This window comes from Sapajus apella, unplaced genomic scaffold (assembly GCF_009761245.1).
Source record: "Sapajus apella isolate SASKATOON/1434 unplaced genomic scaffold, GSC_monkey_1.0 scaffold12, whole genome shotgun sequence".
Lineage (NCBI taxonomy): Eukaryota > Metazoa > Chordata > Mammalia > Primates > Cebidae > Sapajus > Sapajus apella.
This window is the reverse complement of record NW_022436952.1, coordinates 17,384,724-17,406,483: the sequence shown is the minus strand read 5'-3', so window position 1 is coordinate 17,406,483 and position 21,760 is coordinate 17,384,724. Positions and strand designations below refer to the sequence as shown.

Sequence of the window (21,760 nt, the reverse complement as noted above, 5' to 3'; positions counted from 1 at the left end):
AAAAAAAAAAAAAAAAAAAAAAAAAAAAAAAAATTAGCTGTGTGTGCTGGTACTCTCCTGAAGTCCCAGCTACACAGGAGACTGAGGCAGAAAGATCACTTGAACCCAAGAGGCTGAAGCTGCAGTGGGCCATGATCATGCCACCGAACTCCAGGCTGGGTGACACAGTGAGAACCTGTCTCCAAAAAAAAAAAAAAAAAATGTTTTTTAATAATTCCTTTTTTTAAAAAATGGTATGCTCCCTTCTGCAAACTATGTTTATGCAAAATGGCTCATTCTCCTGCTGGGGTCTCATATCCATAAGAGGACTTGTGTACATGTAAGACATTAGCTATTTACATTATACTTATAACTTCATGTTACTAAATAGAAGCCTTAATATCTTCTCTGTTTGCAGACCCAGGGTTCTGGAAGTCCCAGCCCTGGTGGTCCTCTGTTCTGTGCCCCTTACAGAGCCTACATTTCATCTCATATCAGCTGTCAGCCTTTCCCAGTGAGACTCTTCAGGAGAGGAAAATATATCATTGCTCTGTTAAAAATTACCCATACATCTACTCAACATTTTTATGAGGATGGTTATTTAGGATCCAGCCTAAAATATTAACTCAAGATAAACAATCATTTTCTAATATCAGACTTACAGAATTAGTTGAAATTCTGAAGGCTAAAATATTTATTTCTATGTTTCCAGTAGGAATGCAAGAGAATCCCAGAGAAATACAGGCTACACTTTTAAAAAAAAAAACTTTCAGAAGATTCCATGAATTTCCACGGATTAGATAATAGCTACTCTTGTTTGTTTTTGAATATAAGGTCTCGCTTTGTTGTCCAGACTAGTGTGGAACCTCTGGCCTCAATCAATCCTCCCACCTTGGCCTCCCAAAGTGCTGAGATTACAGGCGTAACTGACCGTGCCCAGCTGATGTTATCATATATATGGATTATTCCAGTGCCCAGTGTATGCCCCTCTCTTGCCAGTGTCAACCCATTCTGGTTTGGTCCTTTCACTGGTAACTCGGGAAGAGACAACTTTTTACACTACTACAACAACCCTCTGTTCACATGCAATAATCCACTATGTTGCCAAGCATTTTCTTTAATATATGATAGTCAAATATAGAGAAACAGGCCAGGTGCAGTGGCTCATGGCCAGGCCCAGTGATTCACTCCTGTAATCCCAGCACTTTGGGAGGCCAAGGTAGGCAGATCACTTGAGGCCAGCAATTCGAGACCAGCCTGGCCAACATGGTGAAACCTTGTATCTACTAAAAATACAAAAATTAGTTGGGCATGGAGGTGCACACCTGTAATCCCAGTGACTGGGAAGGCTGAGGCAGGAGTATCGTTTGAACCCAGGAGGTAGAGGCTGCAGTGAGTCAAGATCACGCCACTGCACTTCGACCTGGGAGGCAGAGTGAGACTCTGTCTCCAAAAAAAAAAAAAAAAAAAAAAAAAAAGGAAGAAGAAGAAAAGAAGAAGGAGGTGGAGGGGGAGGATGAGGATGGGGAGGGGGAGGAGGAAAGATGAAAGAAAACACCCATGTATCTACCACTGAGATTTGATAGATATTAGACATTTTGCATGTTTTCTTGAGATCTATTTTTAAAAGATAAAACATTCTAGATAAACACTTGAAGTCTGCTGTCCCTATTATTTTAATTGTGATCAAAATAATTAGAGGAAAGATGTTTGTGCTGGTTAATTTTATGTGTTAACTTCGCTGGGCCACAGTACCCAGATATCTGGTTGAATCTTATTGTGGAAGTTTCTGTGCAGATTTTTTTTTAGATGATATTAACATTTAAATCAGCAGACTCTGAGAAAAATAGATTACCCCCCATAATGTGGGTGGACCTCTTCCAATCAATTAAAGGGCTTAATGGAACAAAGACTGGATTCCTGGAGTAAGAAGGTATTCTGCCAGGAAAACTGCCTTTGGAGTCCAACTGCGACTCTTCCCAGAGTCTCCAGTCAACCAGCCTATCCTATCAGACACTGGACTCACCAACCCTCCACAATCATGTGAGCCAACTCCTTAAATCTCAATCTCTCTCTCTCTATATATATATATATATATACATGTATATATGCATGCACACACCCTGTTAAGTTTTGTTTCTCAGGAGGACCATGACTAATATAACATTTATATTTTAAAAACATACCTGATTCATTCTTTACTTCACTTTGTCTCAAAACATTTTGGATGTTATCTCGTGAAGTCCGGTCTTTATCTTGCTAGTAGACTTTTTGTGTTTTGGTTGCTACAGCATATTTTTAACTCTAACTTTCTTATTAACCTGAAAGTCCCTTTGTATATACCCTTTTAAATTAGTCAATGTTATGCTTTGTATCCTCTTAATAAATTCAAATCTTAGTATCTTTACTATCACACTTTAATAATTCTCAAATTTTTTGGTCTAAGGATGCAACACTCTTTTAAGTATTAAAAGCCACAAAGAGCTTTTCTTTTTCTTTTTTTTTCTTTTTGAGACGGAGACTTGCTCTGTCGCCAGGCTGGAGTGCAATGGCGTGATCTCAACTCACTGCAACCTCCATCTCCCGGGTTCAAGTGATTCTCATGATTCTACTGCCTCAGCCTCCTGAGTAACTGGGATTACAGGCGCACACCACCACGCCCAGATAATTTTTGTATTTTTAGTAGAGACAGGGTTTCACCATGTTGGCCAGGATGATCTCCATCTCTTGACCTAGCGATCTGCCCACCTCAGCCTTCCTACGTGCTGTTATTACAGACACGAGCCACTGTGCCCAGCCAAAAAAAGAGCTTTTCTTTATGAGAGAAATATAGACAGACAGACAGATATTTACTATATCAGAAATTAAAACTAAGAAAACTTTAAAATTTTAACTCATTAAAAGCAATATAAACCCAGAAAGAACTTATTTTTAACAAAAAATAACCATTTTCCAAAACAAAAAATTACTTACTAAAAAAGTGGCAAAACCTTTCCTTTCTGGAAATCTCTTCCATGTCTGATCTAAGCAGAATTCCCAAAGGTGCGTCCACGTGTGATCTAATCTGTAGATTAGATTGTCATCTAATGTTTTGGTTGAAGTATATAAAAACAATGTAGCCTCACACAGATATATAGTGGGAAAAGGGCAGAGTATTTTAACAGATTTTTCAGATACTTACAGATATTATTTTTTGATACTGTACCAAAACTCAGCAAGTGTCTCTTCTTATTGGTTAGTTACAAATGAAATCTGATACTATATCAAGGAAGCCTTTACATTCTGTTAAAATCTATAATCTATCTTACATTTTGGTATATTAAAAAAACATTATCAATCTTTTATCAATGCATGATCCATTATGTATTAGACCATTTTCATGCTGCTGATAAAGACATACTCGAGACTGGGAAGAAAAAGAGGTTTAATGAACTTACAGTTCCACATGGCTAGGGAGGCCTCACAATCATGGCAAAAGGCAAGGAGGAGCAAATAACGTCTTACATGATTGTGGTAGGTTTAAAAAAAAAAAAAAAAAAAAAAAAAAAGAGCTTGTGCAGGCTAACTCCTCTTTATAAAACCAGCAGGTCTTGTAAGACTTATTTACTATCACAAAAACAGCACGAGAAAGACCTGCCCGATGATTCAATTATCTCCCACTGGGTCCCTCCCACAACACATGGGAATTATGGGAGCCACAATTCAAGATGTGATTTTGGTGGGGACACAGCCAAACCATATCATTTGGCCCCTCCCAAATCTCATGTCCTTACATTTCAAAACAAATCATGCCTTCCCAACAGTCCCCCAAAGTCTTATTTCAGCATTAACCCAAAAGTCCACAGCCCAAAATCTCATCTGAGACAAGGGAAGTCCCTTCTGTCTATGAGACTATAAAAGTAGAAGGAGAGTAGTAACTTCCTAGATACAATGGGGAAACAGACATTGGGTAAATACAGCTGTTCCAAAAAGAAGAAATTGGCCAAAACCAAGGGGCTACAAGGCCCACGCAAGTCTGAAATCCAGCAGGGCAATCAAATCTTAAAGCTCCAAAATGATCTCCTTTGACTCCATGTCTCACATCCAGATCATACTTATGCAAGAGGTGGGTTCCCATCGTCCTGGGCCACTCTGACCCTGGGGCTTTGCAGGGTACAGCCTCCCTCCTGGCTGCTTTCACAGGCTAGGGTTGAATGTCTGTGGCTTTTCCAGGCGGACAGTGTAAGCTATAGCTGGATCTACCATTCTGAAGTCTGGAGGATGGTGGCTCTCTTCTCACAGTTCCATTAGGTGATGCCCTACTAGGGACTCTGTGTGGGGGCTCCAATCCCACATTTCCCTTCTGCATTGTCCTAGCAGAGTTTCTCCATGAGAGCCCCACCCCTGCAGCAGACTTCTGCCTGGATATCCAGGCATTTTCATACATTGTCTGAAATCTGGGGAGAGGTTCCCAAACCTCAATTCTTGACTTCTGTGTACCTACAGGCTCAACACCACATGGAAATTGCCAAGGCTTGGGGCTTGCACCCTCTGAAGTCATGACCTACGCTATACTTTGGCCCCTTTCAGCCATGGCTAGAGTGACTGGGATGCAGGGCACCAAGCCCTGGGGCTGCAAATAGCAGGGGGATCCTGAGCCCAGGGCATGAAACCATTTTTTCCTCCTCAGCCTCCAGGCCAGTGATGGGAGCGGCTGCCATAAAGACCTCTGACATGCCCTGTAGAAATTTTCCCCATTGTCTTGGGAATTAACATTCAGCTCCTCATTATGGACACGAATTTCTGCGGCAGGCTTGCAATTCTCCTCAGAAAATGGGATTTTCTTTTCTATCACATTGTCAGGCTGCAAATTTTCCAAACTTTTATGCTCTGCTTCCCTTATAAAATTGAATGCCTTTAACAGCACCCAAGTCACTTCTAGTATGCTTTGTTGCTTAGAAATGTCTTCTGCCAGATACCCTAAATCGCCTCTCTCAAGTTCAAAGTTATGCAAATCTCTAGGGCAGGGGCAAAATGCCCCCAGTCTCTTTGCTAAAACATCACAAGTCACCTATGCTCCAGTTCCCAACGATTCCTCATTTCCATCTGAGACCATTGCCGCCTGGACCTTATTGTTCTTATCACTATTAGCATTTTTGTCAAAGCCATTCAACAAGCCTCTAGGAAGTTCCAAACATTTCCACATTTTCCTGTCTTCTTCTGAGCCCTCCAAACTGTTCCAACCTCTGCCTGTTACCCAGTTCCAAAGTTGCTTCCACATTTTCAGGTATCTTTTCAGCAACACTGACACTACTGGTACCAATTTATGGTATTAGTCTGTTTTCACACTGCTGATAAAGACATACCTGACCCTGGGAAGAAAAAAAGGCTTAAAAAATTTACAGTACCACATGGCTGGGGAGGCCTCACAATCATAGCAGAAGGAAAGGAGGAACAAGTAACATCTTACATAGATGGCAGCAGGTAAAAAAACAGAGCTCGTGCAGAGAAACTTTTCTTTATAAACCATCAGATCTCAAGAGACTTATTTACTATTATGAGACCAGCACAAGAAAAAGACCCACCCCCATGACTCAGTTATCTCCAACTGGATCCTTTCCACGATGCATGGTAATTGTGGGAGCTACAATTCAAGATGAGATTTGGGTGGGGACACAGCCAAACCAAATCACATTACAACATCATGAAATAGCATTTGGAAAGTATTGAGTTAAGCAAGTTTTCAAATTGAGAAAAAATTTCATCACACAGTAACAAATATCACACTTACTATTATTACCACTGATCACATCAGAAAATCTGTAATGAAGTGTGAAGCTCATAGTTAGAGAAACATATTTTCCAAAATTCTCATTTTTTTGCTTGAAAGCTCAAATATTTTGAAGTGGCAACAAACACTAACAGTTACTTTATTTGAAAGACAGGCTCATTCATTAGTTTTCAAGAAAATGTCTGCTAAATATACCAGTCTGAAAACATAGTTTGTCTGTCATTCTTTCAATCTAAAATGACATTCCATGATAAAGGGAAGACTAGTGCAGCTTAGAACTCAAACAATTGCCAAAGTGTTTTTCCTTGAGAGAACCATTATATTTTAGTATAGAGCAGAAGAACTTTACCTTTACTTCCCATTACATGACACTAAGTATAAAAAGACGTACTTAGGGATGAGATTTAATAAAACTAACTTTTATTGCATCATCGAGGACATTCTTAAGTGACATTCTAAGAAAAAACTGCAAGTGCTCAGAGATGAAAAATACACTGGCTTGGTTCCATGCCAAGGTTTATGCTAAAGCATCAGCAATTTTATCTACCACAGCTTTGCCACCATAAATGCAAAGGTCATATAATGAAAAACAGTAAATCACATTTGACTGAAGTTTTTAAGAAAACAGTCTTGACCTCACGGAATCATCAAAAAGCTCTATGGTCTTTGACAACCACTACACTGGAACTTTCTTCTTAAGGAATTTCCAATATGTTTTGCTCCTTGGTTTTTAATATTTATACCATGGAATCTTCTCTCTGAAAAAATGTCTAATATACAAAATCAATTCACTCGATACTATCAACAGACCTCCAGCTAAAGCTCTCTCTTTTTTTTTTTTTTTGAGATGCAGTCTTGCTCTGTCACCCAGGCTGGAGTACAGTGCCGTAATCTTGGCTCACTGCAACATCTGCCTCCTGTGTTCAAGCGATTCTCCTGTCTCAGCCTCCTGAGTAGCTGGGATTACAGGCACGCACCACCATGCCCAGTTAATTTTTGTCTTTTTAGCAGAGACAGGGTTTCACCATGTTGGTGAGGCTGATCTTGAACTCTTGACCTTGAGATCTACCTGCCTCGGCTCCGAAAGGCTTTTTTTTTTTTTTTTTTTTTTTTTTTTTGAGATGGAGTCTCATTCTGTCATCCAGGCTGGAGTGCAATGGCAAGATCTCGGCTTACTGCAACCTCTGCCTCCCCAGTTGAAGCGATTCTCCTCCCTCAGCCTCCTGAGTAGCTGAGACTACAGGAACGTGCCACCATATCCAGCTAATTTTGTAATTTTAGTATATGTGCTGCTGAATACGGCACTGATTTGTCTATTTTTAGTAGAGACAGGGTTTCACCATATTGGCCAGGATGGTCTCGATCTGTTGACCTCGTGGTCCTCCCACCTTGGCCTCCCAAAGTCCTGGGATTACAGGTGTGAGCCACTGTGCCCAGCCTAAAGTTTTCAATTCAACCTCTAAAATGTTTATAGTTTTCAAATCCAGCCTACAGTAGTTCAGAGTATTTAATTCCCTTTACTACAAATAGAAACTTTGGAGTAGGAAAGATAAGATGGGGCAGGTCATGATGGGCTTCTTTGGACTGTTAGGAATACCAAGAGAAACTTTACTCCTTGAGCAATAAATAGAAGAGCCTATAACAAAAATCTAGCACACCTTTTACATGTAAGTGCAGTAAATAAAAATATAAGATACAAAAAGGTTTCTCTTAAAAATCAATCCCTGAAGCTCTGGAAAAAAAAACAAGACCAGGTGTAATGACTCACACCTATAATCCCAGCACTCTGGGAAGCCGAGGCTGGTAGATCACCTGAGGTCAAGAGTTCAGGACCAGCCTGGCCAACCTGTTGAAACCTCGTCTCTACTAAAAATACAAAAATTAGCTGGTCGTGGTGGCAGGCACCTGTAGTCCCAGCTACTCGGGAGGCTGAGGGAGGAAATTGCTTGAACCTGGGAAGTGGAGTTTGCAGTGAGCTGAGACTGCATCACTGTACTCCAGCCTGGGTGGCAAAGTGAAACTCCATCTCAAACAACAACAACACTCTAAGTAAAAACCAATAATAGGTAAAAGATTCACCACCCCTGATATACTCACTTTCTGCTTATGCTGCTGTAAGAGGTTGTCAAGATTGTGCCGCCTTTTATAGTTAAAATAGAAGTTTTTACATTGAGCTTCACTTTTCGTTCCCACCATTTTAGCAATTGCCGCCCAGTTACGACCATGTTCTACTAGACCTGCATTTTAAAAACAAACCAAATGTTAATTGAACAGTCACCTGATAAAGCAAACAAGAGAAATAATAAATTAACTTAATCATTTTATTCACACCCGTAACACTTAAAAGTGTGCTTTCAATTGGATAATATATATACTTTGATATTTATAAAAATACTTATTGACACAAAACTCATTTACAGTTCTATATTTTTCCCCTCAAATTTAAAACATATGCCCTCCCACATGCGCCACCCCACCCCCCAAAAAAAATTTAAAACATATTCATTAGTAGAAGGGCTAAATCTTGTCTTTCTTACATATCTCCCACAGGGCTAGGACAATGTTGGACACATTAGTAATAGCTCAAATACTTGCAAACTAAATGATTAGGTACATCTAGAACTCTGAAGACAATACATCAAGTAAATAGGGTAATCACATATAAATGAACACAAATTAAAGATATATATGACTCCACTTATAATCCATATTTCTCCTCAGTCAACTCACAATCAAGCAATCCCATCAGAAAAATAATAACCAATTAAAAAAATAAATCTGGCTGGGCGTGGTGGCTCATGCCTGTAATCCCAGCACTTTGGGAAGCCGAGGTGGGTGGATCACAAGGTCAAGAGATCAAGACCATCCTGGCCAATATGGTGAAACCTCATCTCTACTAAAAATACAAAAATTAGTTTGGCCTGGTGCTGTATGTCTTTAGTCCTGGGTACACCCAAGCAGGTGTACCCCAAGCAGGAATTTCCAGTATAAATTTAAAGACTTATAGGAAAACATCAGTTTTTCAAGGTTCACACAAGTAGCACCCTTAAATACTGAAAATTAGAAGATCATTTCCAAATCCTGCCTGATACATGAATAAGAGAAGAAGAGTAGTGAGCAAATAGTTATATGCAGGTACATCTACCTGAAAAAGATCACAAGAAAAATATTTAACCACCAAAAAATTAGCTAATCTTTCTCAAAATTACCAATTACTTATCTTATTAGAAATTTTAGCTCAATTTCAAATTATACTGCATTAACAAGCAATGACAGAAAAACACAAGGTCCATAAAGTGTCAGAGTAAGAGGAAGGCCACAAAACTATGAAAGTGGCAGAAATAAGATTCAAACCTTCATTGGCTTGGTTACAAACTTTAGGCTCTTCCCTCTGAATCACAGAGCAATTTGTTAATGATTTATAATTAAACGACTTACCAAATACAAATTGACAAAAGTATTTACCATCCTATTCTATTAAATACAACTTTTAAGTAATAGAAATATAGACTTTATGTCAAAATTCATTCCAAAGTGATTTCAACAGCATATCATAATTATTCTAAGAAAGTGAAAATAACCTTCTTGATCTTTAATTAAATGACATTCAAAATAAAACAGTGAAGATAATCTTAAATCCCTCAAAACTGGGCATTTTAAGGCACACTGGGGGTATGTAATTGGGTATTATACTAGCAAAATGAACTCTTAAAGTCACTTCTAAGTCTTATTTACCTTTCTGAAAGAAATTTTTTTTCCAATCTTACTCATTACTAATAACCCTTAAAAAAAAAAAAAAAAAAAAAAAAAACCCAAAAAACCGGAAAAATTACAATTTACCTTTTTTTGCAACTTCCATTTCTTCTTCTGTCCACCGAGAGGTCTCCACAGGCTCTGCAGAAACTGAAATAAAGAGAGAAGCCAATCAGGCGGAGAAAAAGTTAAATCCTTCATTCGGACCAATCATATAATTATATAACCTATTTATCTGAAATAAAAGACTGAATAAAACATTTGGTGAAAGCAACTACAGACATAGGATAGTATCAACCTCTCCATCACCAAACTAGAAGAAACAAGTCAACACTTCTCAATATTATGATCTTTCTCAGTGTTCTCGAAAGTTCTCTCCATGTTTACATTTTTTAACAACTTTAGCTTATTTTTGGACCCAGTAGCTTCCCACTTAATGTATCTCCACTCCCACTTAGTAGACACTCCTCTCCTGCAGTGTCAAAGGAAGAAGCAACCCTCCTCTTTCCTGTCTAAGCACAATTCCCTCTGAGCCTCCATCTTGTCCTAACTCCTAGAGACCCTTTAGTTCATCCCCAAGTGTCTGATATCCAGTGGGTAAAGATGGATCATGAACTGAATACATTCTCTTTTGCTTCAGGCAAAAAAAAAAAAAAAAAACCTGAGAGCATCAGGCCTGATATGAGCTCCTGCCATATTCTCTTTCCCAATTTACAGTTCTACCATTCACTCACTCAAGTTATTAACAGGCATCTTAGACTCATAAACTAATTTCTGAATCCTGCCTCCCATTTACCACTCATAACCAATGACATGCAGCAACTCTGAATGCATTCCCTCCTTGCTTGGGCCACTGCAGTCCCATGACTGGGCCCTCTGCCTCCAGCCCTTATTCTGTCTAACCTGACCTCCACAATTGCTACCAGTTAACTTTCTAAGACACAAATCTAATCACAGCATTCCTCTATTTAAAAATCTCTGCAAGTTCCCCACTTCTTAATCAAAGCAGAATATAGTTCAAACAAGGCCCATCATGATCTGCCCCAGCCTCTTTCCTCCTCCTATCTCGTTAGTGCCCCTACCTCATTCTTATCATTCCCTAAACTCCATTTTCTTTCATACTTCATGTTACAGTAATAATGGTACCTCTGAATCATTAACAGTGGTACTCTATCATTAATATAGTCCTTTTATAAACTAATGAGACAATACTTAGAGAGAAAGATGCTTGGACTAGTAGATCCAGTACTCCCTTGCTCAAGAATTTATTCCATGAAAAATAATTTACATAAAGAAAATACTATGTGAATAAAGATTTTTTTATTATATTGCTATATAAATTGGCTTAAAAGCAGGGAAGAGAACGGACAGCCTAATCATTCAGCAATAAGAGAATGGTTAAAGAAATCATGCTTCCATATTAAACGGCCATTAAAAAAATGAAAATTACTTAGAAATTAGAAAGTATTTATGATATATACCAAGTTAATATATCGGAAGACACAGTAACATGCACACTAGCATAACAACTAAGTAAAAAAGAAAAACAGCTCTATTGGGGAGGCAAGACTGTGGGTGACGCTCTTTTTGAAAAGATTTTGATATTGAAAGTTTAAAAAAATTTAAAGACCACACTTCAGGATTGTTTCTAGGTTGTCAGTACTAAAAGTCCCTCCTACCCTATCCTAGCAGTGAAACAGAATCCCAAACAAAATTATGGTCTGTTTATGCCAATCTCTTCCACTCACTGGGTTCTGGTGGCGGTGGCAGAGGTGGTGGGGGCTCTTCAGTGGCCGCTGCGGCTGCAGCGCTAGCAGCTGCGGCTTCGTTTGTCATGGACCTGGTGATCCGGCCCTTACGGCGGCCCTGACTGTTGGCAGTCTTTCGCCCCCGGGGTGTGGCTTGCTCTCTTTCCTCAGTTTCTTCTGCTGTACCATCCATCTTGTCCTTTTCCTTGGTATTTTCTCTGGACACAAAAGCAAATTAAAACTGTGATTCAAAAGTATACATATATCAAAGAAGGTTTTGGTTTTGGATATCATTTAAACATAAATTGAATAATACTGCCTAATCTCTCAGTTACTTAAAAAAAAACTTATCAACAATTCTGCCACACCATAAGAGTTCTGACCAGCTGAAATTAAGATATTTTATAAGACCTATTTTAAATGTTAATGGACTTAAAATTTAAACACATTTCAAACCAACTGATTTAGAAACCAGAACTACTCCATGAGAAAGTAACAAATGACAGCAGAAAACCTCTAGACCTGCAATCCAAAGGCAATAGGCTATATCAAAAGGCAGGAATTCTGGGGTTTTGCCTTTGCTCTAGGTTGCCTCATGTATGAAGTTAAAACAGACGATCTTCATGATAGATGCCTTTTCTACTGTAATAATCCACAACACTGTTTTATAAAACCAGACCAATACTCTAAATCATGCCTGATACTAATTATGTACAAATTGGGCAGTAACTGTTAATGCTTAGGAATGGCCTCTGGAGCCAGGCTGCCTGGGTTTATACCACAGTTGTGATTTACTAGCCATGTGATGACCTTGGACAAGCTGCCTCACCTCCATGGGCCTCGGTTTCCTCATCTGTACAATGAAAAAAAGAGTTTATTTCATGGGACTGCTGCCAGAATTAAAGGAGTTAAATAAAGTGCCCAGAACAATGCCTGGAACACAGTCAGCATCAAATGAGTTTGCTAAGGCTCTCTCAGGATATAAAGTGCTTACCATCATCTCAAGCATGTAGAAAAATAGTAGTTCCTATTAATAGCAGCAGTACTACATGTAATACTAGAAGACCATTCTCCGTACTACTTACCTTCCATGGTTGTTATATTTAAGATAATGTATTCAATGTACATTTTTGCAAATGAATGGATAGATGGGAATACTCAAAGACTCAATTATGCTTGATTAATGGAAGATTTTTTTTTCCAAAAATAATTCTCTCCCCTTCAGTCCTAAATTAAAGTTATCACATTCTCTTTACTTACTTATTCCCTCATAAAGCTGGCTTCTATTCTGCAGCCTCCTGTTAAAAGATGTTTTCTGAAAAGTCACCAATGACTTGGAAGCTGCAAAATCAAATGACCTCTTCTCAATTTTCCCTACAACAGTCTTTTTGTCACAACTGATGCTGCGGATAATTCTTCTTTTTATATCACTTTAAACTTAGCTTTTGAAATATCCCCGCTGTTATTCTGGCTCTCCCTCTCGGGATAGACCTTTCTCCTCCCATTCTTTCTTTTGGGTTTTATTTTTTTGTTTTTGTTTGTTTGTTTGTTTTTTTGAGAAAGTGTCTCGCTGTCACCCAGCTGGAGAGCAGCGGCGCGAACACAGCTTACTGCAGCCTCAGTCTCCTGGGCTCAGATGAGCCTCTCACCTCAGCTTTCTGAGTAGCTGGGACTACAGACACATGCCACCATAACTGGCTAAATTTTTATTTTTTGTAGAGATGAGGTGTCACCATGTTGCCCAGGATGGTCATGAATTCCTGCGCTAAAGCAATTCTCCCAGCTTAGCTGTGATTACAGGAGTGAGCCACTGTGCTGGGCTCCTCTCATCCTTTCATATAGGGATTTCCCCTGGAGCCTTAGAGCTACATGAGGTTACCCATTCTCGTAAGTTCTACTGGGAAGACTCCCAATCTTTATCTTTGGACTCACTCCCCAACTCCCAACTGGAGGGGTTGTCTTCCCAACTACCTGCTAGAAGGGCCGCCTGGATTTCCCATCAATAGAAACTGAATATACTCAAAATCATATTCATCCTCACCTCTGCTCCTTGTTCTACCTCATTCTCTAATTATTTATTGTTAACACTACTACCATGCTCATCATCATTCAGGTTTACAGATTAGATATCATCTTTAGCTCTCTCCCTTCCTATATGTAATCTAATGCCAAGTTTTGGTTATTTCATCTCAGAAATGCCTCTCTCTAACTAATGCTACTATCTCTATTTCTGCTACCACTATACTTATTCAATACCTTAGTACCCCAATCCTGGCCTTCCATACTGGCTTCCCTGATTTATACCTCTACTATTCATTCTACCTTGCCAATGGATCAGTATTCTAGCAGGATAGCTTTGGCAATAAACCACTCCATCCATTCCAATCCTTTTCTAACTATTCCCAAACAGATACACAGCATGGCCACCTGAATGTGGTCTAACACTTTTGGCTTTCATTACAGCTCTACAAAATCTAACTCCAATCCACCTTCCACTTCCCTTCTCGATGCACACTATGTTAAGTCTAATGAAATCATTATCTGCCACTTCTCAAAGCAGCATAGTTATTCATGCGGTTCCCTCTACCCTACCCACAATAACCACTAGCTTCTGCATAAAGTCCTCCAAATTATCCAGAAAGAAGTATCTCAACCTCTTCTTAATCTGCCAAAGCACTTAACTGGTTGTCTGCTGATTTCTTACTGCCAGGCTTTTATTTCTTAAAGTAACACTTGTACTTTACCTAGTTTTCCCCTACTACATCATGAACTACCTGGGAATAGTATATATCTTATGTATTTTCACATTCTCCATAAGACTTAGCTCAGATAGATAATAAATGAAAGCTTGTTAAATAATTTAGAAATTTTAACAAAAAAATAAAATCCAGATATGATAGAGTCCTATGTGAGAAGAACGGCTGGCTACATGGCATAATAAATGTCTAACCTAAACTAAAAGAAAAAAATATATTCTCTTATTGGTATCTTCATAAAGTATAAATGTACAATGACAGGAGTATCTGTCTCTTTTAAAACCATGGCAACTGACTAGCTACTTCAGCTGCCACAAAACTAGGTAGACCTTAAGTATTTCCACAAGGACTATAGAAATAACGTATTAAACATTAAAAAGGAATAAACTGATACATTCAACAACCTAAACGAATTTCAAAGGCATTCATGCTAAGTAAAAAAGCCACAAAGAAGATGACATACTGTATGACTTCATTTTCACATAAATCTAGAGAAAGCAAAACAGATCTGTGACTATCTGAGATTAAGAATGAGGAAAGAAAAACTGACTGCAAAGGAGCATACGGGAACTGTTTGGGGTGATGGAAACATTCTACATCACAACTGTGATAATAGGTACACAAGTACATATGCTCGTCAAACACGTCAACAAACACATTTCAAACTGGCGAATTTTGTTCCATGTAAATTATAAAGCTCATTCTTGGGAGAAAAACAACCAAACCAACTGTTGTGTCCCTACCCCTACCTCACCCCTGTATATACACAAAAGCATCAACAGTAACTGTCTCTGAGTGGCAGAATCATAGGTTAATCTTCTTTTTTTTTTTTTCTTTTTGAGACAGAGTCTCACTCTGTCACCCAGGCTGGAGTGCAGTGGCGGGATCTCAGCTCACTGCAACCTCCACCTCCTGGGTTCAAGCAATTCTCCTCTCTCAGCCTCCTGAGTAGCTGGGATTACAGGCGCACGCCACCATGCCCTGCTAATTTTTTGTATTTTAGTAGAGACGGGGTTTCACCATGTTGGTCAGGCTGGTCTCAAACTCCTGACCTCATGATCCACCCGCCTCAGCCTCCCAAAGTGCTGGGATTACAGGCGTGAACCACCGCGCCCGGCCATAGGTTAACTTTCATTTTATTTTTCTTTTCCTATTTTTCTATAACGTACAAGAATTACTTTTATAACCAGGAAAACAGCAACAGCAACAACAACAACAACCAAACCAAAGACTCCATTTTATATAAATAAAGTCAATAAAGATGGAATCTAAAATGTAAAATGAAAACTCTCCCTTTCTTAGCATTTTTACACTATCCAATACATACTACCTGAAGCTCAAAAGAAGATCCTGATAATGATTAAATTACATTCAATATATCCTGGGGGAAATGTATATATTACTATAACCCAACCCTTCTGAAAAGTAATAATAACTCAAAACTTGTATATAAGTTCATTAAGTCAAAAGTTACTTAATACTGTAATATTCTATTCCTTAATCACATCAACTTAATCATGTAACTATTAGATGTATCTAAAATTTCGGCCAGGCACAGTGGGTCACACCTGTAATCCCAGCACTTTGGAGGCAGAGGCAGGTGGATCACCTGAGGTCAGGAGTTCTAGATCAGGTCGGGCAACATGGTTAAAGCCCATTTCTATTAAAAATACAAAATTGGCTGGGCATGGTGGCACATGCCTATAATCCCAGCTACTTGGGAGGCCGAAGGTGGAGGTTGCAGTGAGCTGAGATTGCACCACTGCACCCCAGCCTGGGTAAGAGTGAGACTCTGTCTCAAAAATAAATAAAATAAAATAAAATTTCAGCAGATTAAATTTCATTATTTAAAAATAACTATACTTTTGCAGCAACATGGATAGAACTATAGAATTAAAGGCTTTTATCTTAAGTGAAATACCTCAGAAACAGAAGGTCAATTATTACATTCTCACTTATAGGTGGGAGCCTTATAATGTGGACACACGGATATAAATAAAGAGTGGAATAATAGACACTGGAGATTCAAACAGGTGAGAGGGTATGAGGGGGTGGGTGAGGGATGAGAAATTACCGGATAGCTATAATGTACACTATTCGGGCAACAGTACACTAAAAGCACAGACTTCACTACTGTGTAATATATCCATGTGACAACTGTACTTGTACTCCCTAAATCTACAAAAATGACATTTAAACATTTAACTTATTGTATAATTATTTAACTCACTTAGAGTCTTCTTTTTCATCTTTTTCTTCTTCATCTTTCTTTTCTTCGTCTTTTTTTTCTGCTTTTTCTGCTTTATCCTCTTCTTTTTCTTCTACTTTTTCTTCTTGTGAGGGTCGGGCAATTTGCTGCTAGAATGAACCATCATTTGTAAAATTCAAAGGCAACAGAAATAGCTCCTTATATTACGATAAATTATGTCTATCTAAACAACTTTTAAATGATTGTAAGTCATTTAAAATGTAACTGGTGATCATGTGTTAAAAATCAGTCTAGCGGTTTTTAATGCACTACTTAAAGGGTCTTACACACACACACACACACACACACACACACACACACACACACAAATGCTCATAGCATTTGGACCCATGAGAAAGTGAAAATGTTAAGATTTCACTTAGAAATCTGGGGTTGGCTCCCTTTTTCGGCAACCTCCACATCTAATCTGTCACTCAGGTATTCCAATTCTACCTTAAAATTTGATAACCCATACATAATTTATCATGTATTAGATAGCTAGTATGTTTCCAACTTTTTCATGACGATCAATAAGGGTATAAGAAACATCTTTATGCAGCTATATTTTTGAGAGAATGTCTACTTAATAGAATACTAGACAGCTATGGTCATTACTAAGACTGAAGTAATTTGGAAAAATATTAAAAATATAATAAAGTGAACAGAAGTAAAATGCTTAAATATTTCTAAGCTGGGCAGTCAGATTAGAAACCCTTTTATCTCCGATGTCTCATTTGCAAAAGCCCTGTGACTTGAAAAGAAACAAGTGAAGCTAAGAATGCACTGACTGCTACTATAGTAGTCCCCACCATATCAGAGTTTCATTTTCTGTGGTTTAAGTTACCTGGAGTCAACTGCAGTAAGAAAATAAGTGAGTGCAGTACAGTAAAATATTTGAAAAAAGATCACATTCAGGTAACTTCTATTACAGTATATTATTATAATACCTCTATATTATTTGTTACCATTAATTCTTTACTGTGCCTAATAAAGTTTACCATAGGTATGTATATATAAATTTATATATATGTAAATCAAAGTTTATCATATATATAAATTTTATAAATATATATATAAATTTTCTTTTCCCCTAAGTTAACAAAGGCCTTATTTGCCTCCACAAAACAAGTCCCACATTATGCCTCCTTCTAATCCAAGGGGGAAGGAAAGAAGAAAATGAATCCTTCTTGGTCCACTTCCAGAACACTGCTGAACTGTGATATTTTTAAAATAATTCCTTTTTCATGTTTCATAAAATCTCCCTCTGACGACATTCTCTTTTGGTGTTATGGAATGACTTCTTAAATATTTCCTACAACATATACGTGATTGCATCACATGGCTCATTGCGCCTTGACATTATTTTTCAGATTTCAAAATGCATGTCAATGGCTTTTCTAACACTTGCCATTCAATCAACATAACATTTGACAGTTAAAATACTTTTAGGTCATGCCCATTAAACTTCCCACAAGCAAAATCACAATTGCCTCATCAGCAATGGGCACTGCTTTGCCTTACAGATCCTGAAATCAGAAAGTCTTCTCTCCAACTACAGCCACCCACTGCACATCTTCATTGTGGCTGATCCTGCTAGGTCTTCATCGTAATGTTTGAACGCTTGTTCTATCAAATTTTCACAGTCCAGTGAGAACTGCACCCATTAATCTACTTGGTAAATCATTTCAATACCATGATTCCTTCGCTTGCTTTATCTAACCTTCCTAATTTCTCACCCTGGCTGCAAGTTTCTCTTTCTTTTGGGTATTTATTGCTACAGAAAACTCATAAACCAGGAAGATTTTAAAATTTAAGCTTTCAAACCATGAGTAGCTGCTTTAAAATCGGGGAAGTTTTACTCAGCTCTGACTCCCTGGGACACTGTACTGGTCATAAGGCCTGTTTAAATGCTAATAACCTAACCCTGCAACCAATGTAGCATCCATGTGTCACTCTGAACCAGTAAGATGGCATAGTAAGGACAAATCATGCCTTTTGCCTAGCAAGTGAGCTGTGTAACCCAGAAAATTGTTTATAGCCTAAGACGATGGGGCCATGTCAACTCAGTAGAATGTAGGAAAAAGGTTCAGTATTCCCTTAGCTTGCGTAACACATGCTAACCTTATTTCCCCAATACTTTTCTGCTTCCAATGCCAACCAGAGCTTCAAAGTAATCCCACACATTCCCTGCTGTCTAAAATGCAGCCAACAGATAACTTCACTCCCCTTTCCCTGGTGCTAGGGACTAAGAAACAACCGCAGCACCTGCTTAAACCAATCACTGTAAAGAAGGAACAGCTCCTGGCTCTGAATAAAGTGTGGAAATGATCCAAAGCAATGGAGAGAGTTGCTGGATTCGAGTCTAGAGAAGTGTGTGGCACCTGTCCAGCAGAACCTCTCACCACTCTGTATACTGACCAGGCAGTGGGGAGTGGGGAGGAAGCGCAGTTAGCAGCAACTGGGGGACCTCACCTTTGTGCAATATGCGTAAAGACCTATCACAACAACTGCCACTGACATCCAAGAGAGTAAGAGATTACCTCCAATTTAAACAAGAGATGGTTGGAACTACTTTTGTTTCTGGCAAATCTGTAAAGAGAAGTGCCAATCAATCCACACAGTCTAGGATGAAGGTTACAAGTTACATCCCTCAACTCTGCAGGGTGGCTGGAGCAAAAGAGGTCCATACCTTCAAGAGAAACCCTTTTAAAAGTTCCCTACGCAGATGCAAATATTCTCAGTGGCTCCTTGTTCAGGTTTTTCCTTTTTCCTCCTTCTTTAAGCCCAATACTTGAGAGTCAATGAAACAAGTTTATTTCTGTCCAGGAGTTAATATAACCTGAAACATTTCTATCGAACAACAGGCTATTCGCTATAAATGAATATTCAAGGGCACGTGTAAAACAAAATAAAAATTCAAATAAAAAAAGTAAAAGTTAAGTGTATTTCTTTTCTTTATTTTATTTTTATTGTGACACAGGGTCTTGCTATGTCACCCAGGCTGGAGTGCCACGGCGCAAGCTTGGCTCACTACTCTTTTTTCTCTCTCTTTCTCCCCTCTCTTCTCTCTCTCTCTTTTTTTTTCCAGATAGGGTCTTGCTCTGTCACCCAGATGGGAGTACAGTGGCATGATCTAGGCTCACTGTAACCTTTGCCTCCCAAGCTCAAGAGATTCTCGATTCTCCCACCTCAGCTTCCAGAATAGCTGGGGTTACAGGCGTGCACCACCACTCTCAGCTAATTTTTGCATTTTGAGCAGAGATAGGTTTCAGCATGTTGCCTAGGCTGGTCTTGAACTTCTGACCTTAAGTGATTCACCGGCCTCAGTCTCCCAAAGTGTTGGGATTACAAGCGTGAGCCACCGCACCCAGTCACAAACTATATATTTATCTGCTGATAAAAATTATTTCCTATAAATAGGAGGCTGGGAGTAGGGGATAGGGAGAGCAATCAAATGCAAATTGACAGGATCTAGCATAAACTTCAGCAGAACTCTAAAGAATCATTTAAATAAATATGCCATAATCCCTGTGAGATTACCTGAGGTAATCTTCCTGACCATAGCTTGGTTGCATGGCAGAGAAGTAAAGTGATTTTCAAATTAGTTGGATCTCTGTATCCACCATCTCCATATCAACAAGAGAGTTGACACAGAAAATTTTGAAAATCTTAGCCTTGTAACTCAATTCTGTTTTTAAAAAGAAATATTTCTAAAATTTTTTCTATACAGCAAATTCTCTATCTTTAACCCAGACCTTTTTCCTACACTCCAGACTTCTATGTCTAACTACCCGCTTTACTTGGACATCTCATTTGCATCTCTGCTTAGATACCTACTAGGTATTTCAAATTCAGCCATGTCCAAATTTCCCCTCAAAACCTGCTCCTCCTTCAGTCACGCCTATCACAGCAAATGGCAGCTCCACAGGTCAAAACTTGGATGTTTTCCTTGATTACTGTCCTTCCCTCATCCCCACAATCAAGCCATCAGCAAAATCTTTTGGTTTTACCTTCAAGAGTACATCCAGAAACAAATCCATTCTCCCCACCGCCTCATTATAGCCTAGTCCAAGCCAATGGGCTTATTAAAATAACCTCCTAAGTGGTCTCTGCTTCTTCTCGTCTCCTTACAAACTGTTGTGTCACCACAGCAGCCAGACTAATCATGTCACAACTGTGGTCTGGCATCATTCTTTTGCTGAAAACCCCAGGGACTTCTTTTCTTACCTGCTGTCAGCTCTAAAAGCATTCAGTTTTATACAGAGAGCCCTTAAACTGACACCACCTAATTTCTGAAAAACTGTCCCTCTATTTTGACACGAATAAATGGAATGTATATAAAAACAATTAAAGAACAATGATAAATTTGGTGGCGTGACATGATGGTCTAAATTCATCATTTAGCTCACACCTCTCCCAAATTCCCAATGAAACAGAGAAATGTAAAACTGAAGGAAAAATCTTCAAAGTAAAAAATAAAACAAAAAAAGAAAAAAAAAAATCTTCAAAGTTAATAAGGGCAGGGCTAGCCTACCGAAAGTGCTGACCAACCCAAACTGAGCCTACCTGGGGGGAAAGCAACCTAAGGCTCAGGTCAAGGTGAGGGTGCACGTGGCAAGTCTCAGATCTGCAATTACATTCTGAGACAGGTACTCTGAAACATGCAACAAGAATGTACAGAAGAAAACACGGATATGGCTGGATCCTAACAAGGATCAGTGTGCCACAGAAAGGAGGGAAACTGTCTCCCAGACAACTTTAGGACAGAAACAACTGTTTCAGAATAACAAACATCCCTGCCCCACACAGCTTCCCGCTAGAGCTTTCTCCTGTAGCATCATGGGCAACTGGCGCCAATCTGGCAAAGGTAATGTACACTGTGTAAGTATCACCTTATCCCCTTACATTAATATAGGACTGAATATTTTCAACAGTAACATATATAATTTCTAAAGATAAAGTTATAAATACTATTTTGTAATGAGGAATAAACACTGTTAAAAATTTGCAGCTAAAACTTGTTTAAAACATAGATGGTCCCTATCATCTCTAGCTAAAAGGGTATTACAAGACCTTGATTCCATGTTCTTTAGGGGAAACAGGAAGAAAACCCTGACAATATCCTTCTCTCTGGTAGAATAGTGCTTCCTATCTCACTGTCAATACTCAATTTATTCCTTTTCTGTCTGTACGTCTTTATGAAGGTTGGCAAGCATCCATCCTTTGTCTTATGGTATTGCACCTGTCAGTATGCAAGCATGCCCTTTTTCCTCCCTTCTCTGATCCCCATTAGCCCTACCGACCCATTTCACTATTCCACTTTATAAACAAATTTTAAAAACAAGGTCGCACTTCTGGCCACTTCCCTCACCTTCTATATCTTTTTTTTTTTTTTTTTTTTTTTTTTGGGGCAAGGTTTTTTTTTTTTTTCCCGGGGGGGGGGGGGAGGGCGCGGTTCCGGCTACACCACACCCTCCCCCCCCCGGGCTAGGGTGTTTTCCCGCCC

The 21,760-nt window shown here is 38.9% G+C and overlaps 1 protein-coding gene and 1 long non-coding RNA gene across 20 annotated transcripts in view; both read right to left on the bottom strand.

Annotated features, from left to right (window-relative positions):
- Positions 1 to 21,760, bottom strand: part of NCOR1 (nuclear receptor corepressor 1) — a 183,766-nt gene that overhangs the window by 84,317 nt on the left and 77,689 nt on the right. For 14 of the 19 annotated variants that reach the window (XM_032280184.1, XM_032280179.1, XM_032280187.1 and 11 more), the window contains 4 exons: positions 16,237 to 16,364; positions 11,251 to 11,468; positions 9,590 to 9,652; positions 7,847 to 7,986 (listed from right to left, as the gene is read on the bottom strand). In XM_032280184.1, the coding sequence (XP_032136075.1) occupies positions 7,847 to 7,986; positions 9,590 to 9,652; positions 11,251 to 11,468; positions 16,237 to 16,364 (549 nt within the window). The remainder of the gene's footprint in view (positions 1 to 7,846; positions 7,987 to 9,589; positions 9,653 to 11,250; positions 11,469 to 16,236; positions 16,365 to 21,760) is intronic. The other 5 variants (XM_032280194.1, XM_032280195.1, XM_032280198.1 and 2 more) reach the window with 1 other exon arrangement.
- Positions 21,483 to 21,760, bottom strand: part of LOC116553078 — a 1,412-nt gene continuing 1,134 nt past the window's right edge. The window contains exon 2 of the long non-coding RNA XR_004269627.1: positions 21,483 to 21,625. This is a non-coding gene — a long non-coding RNA (uncharacterized LOC116553078). The remainder of the gene's footprint in view (positions 21,626 to 21,760) is intronic.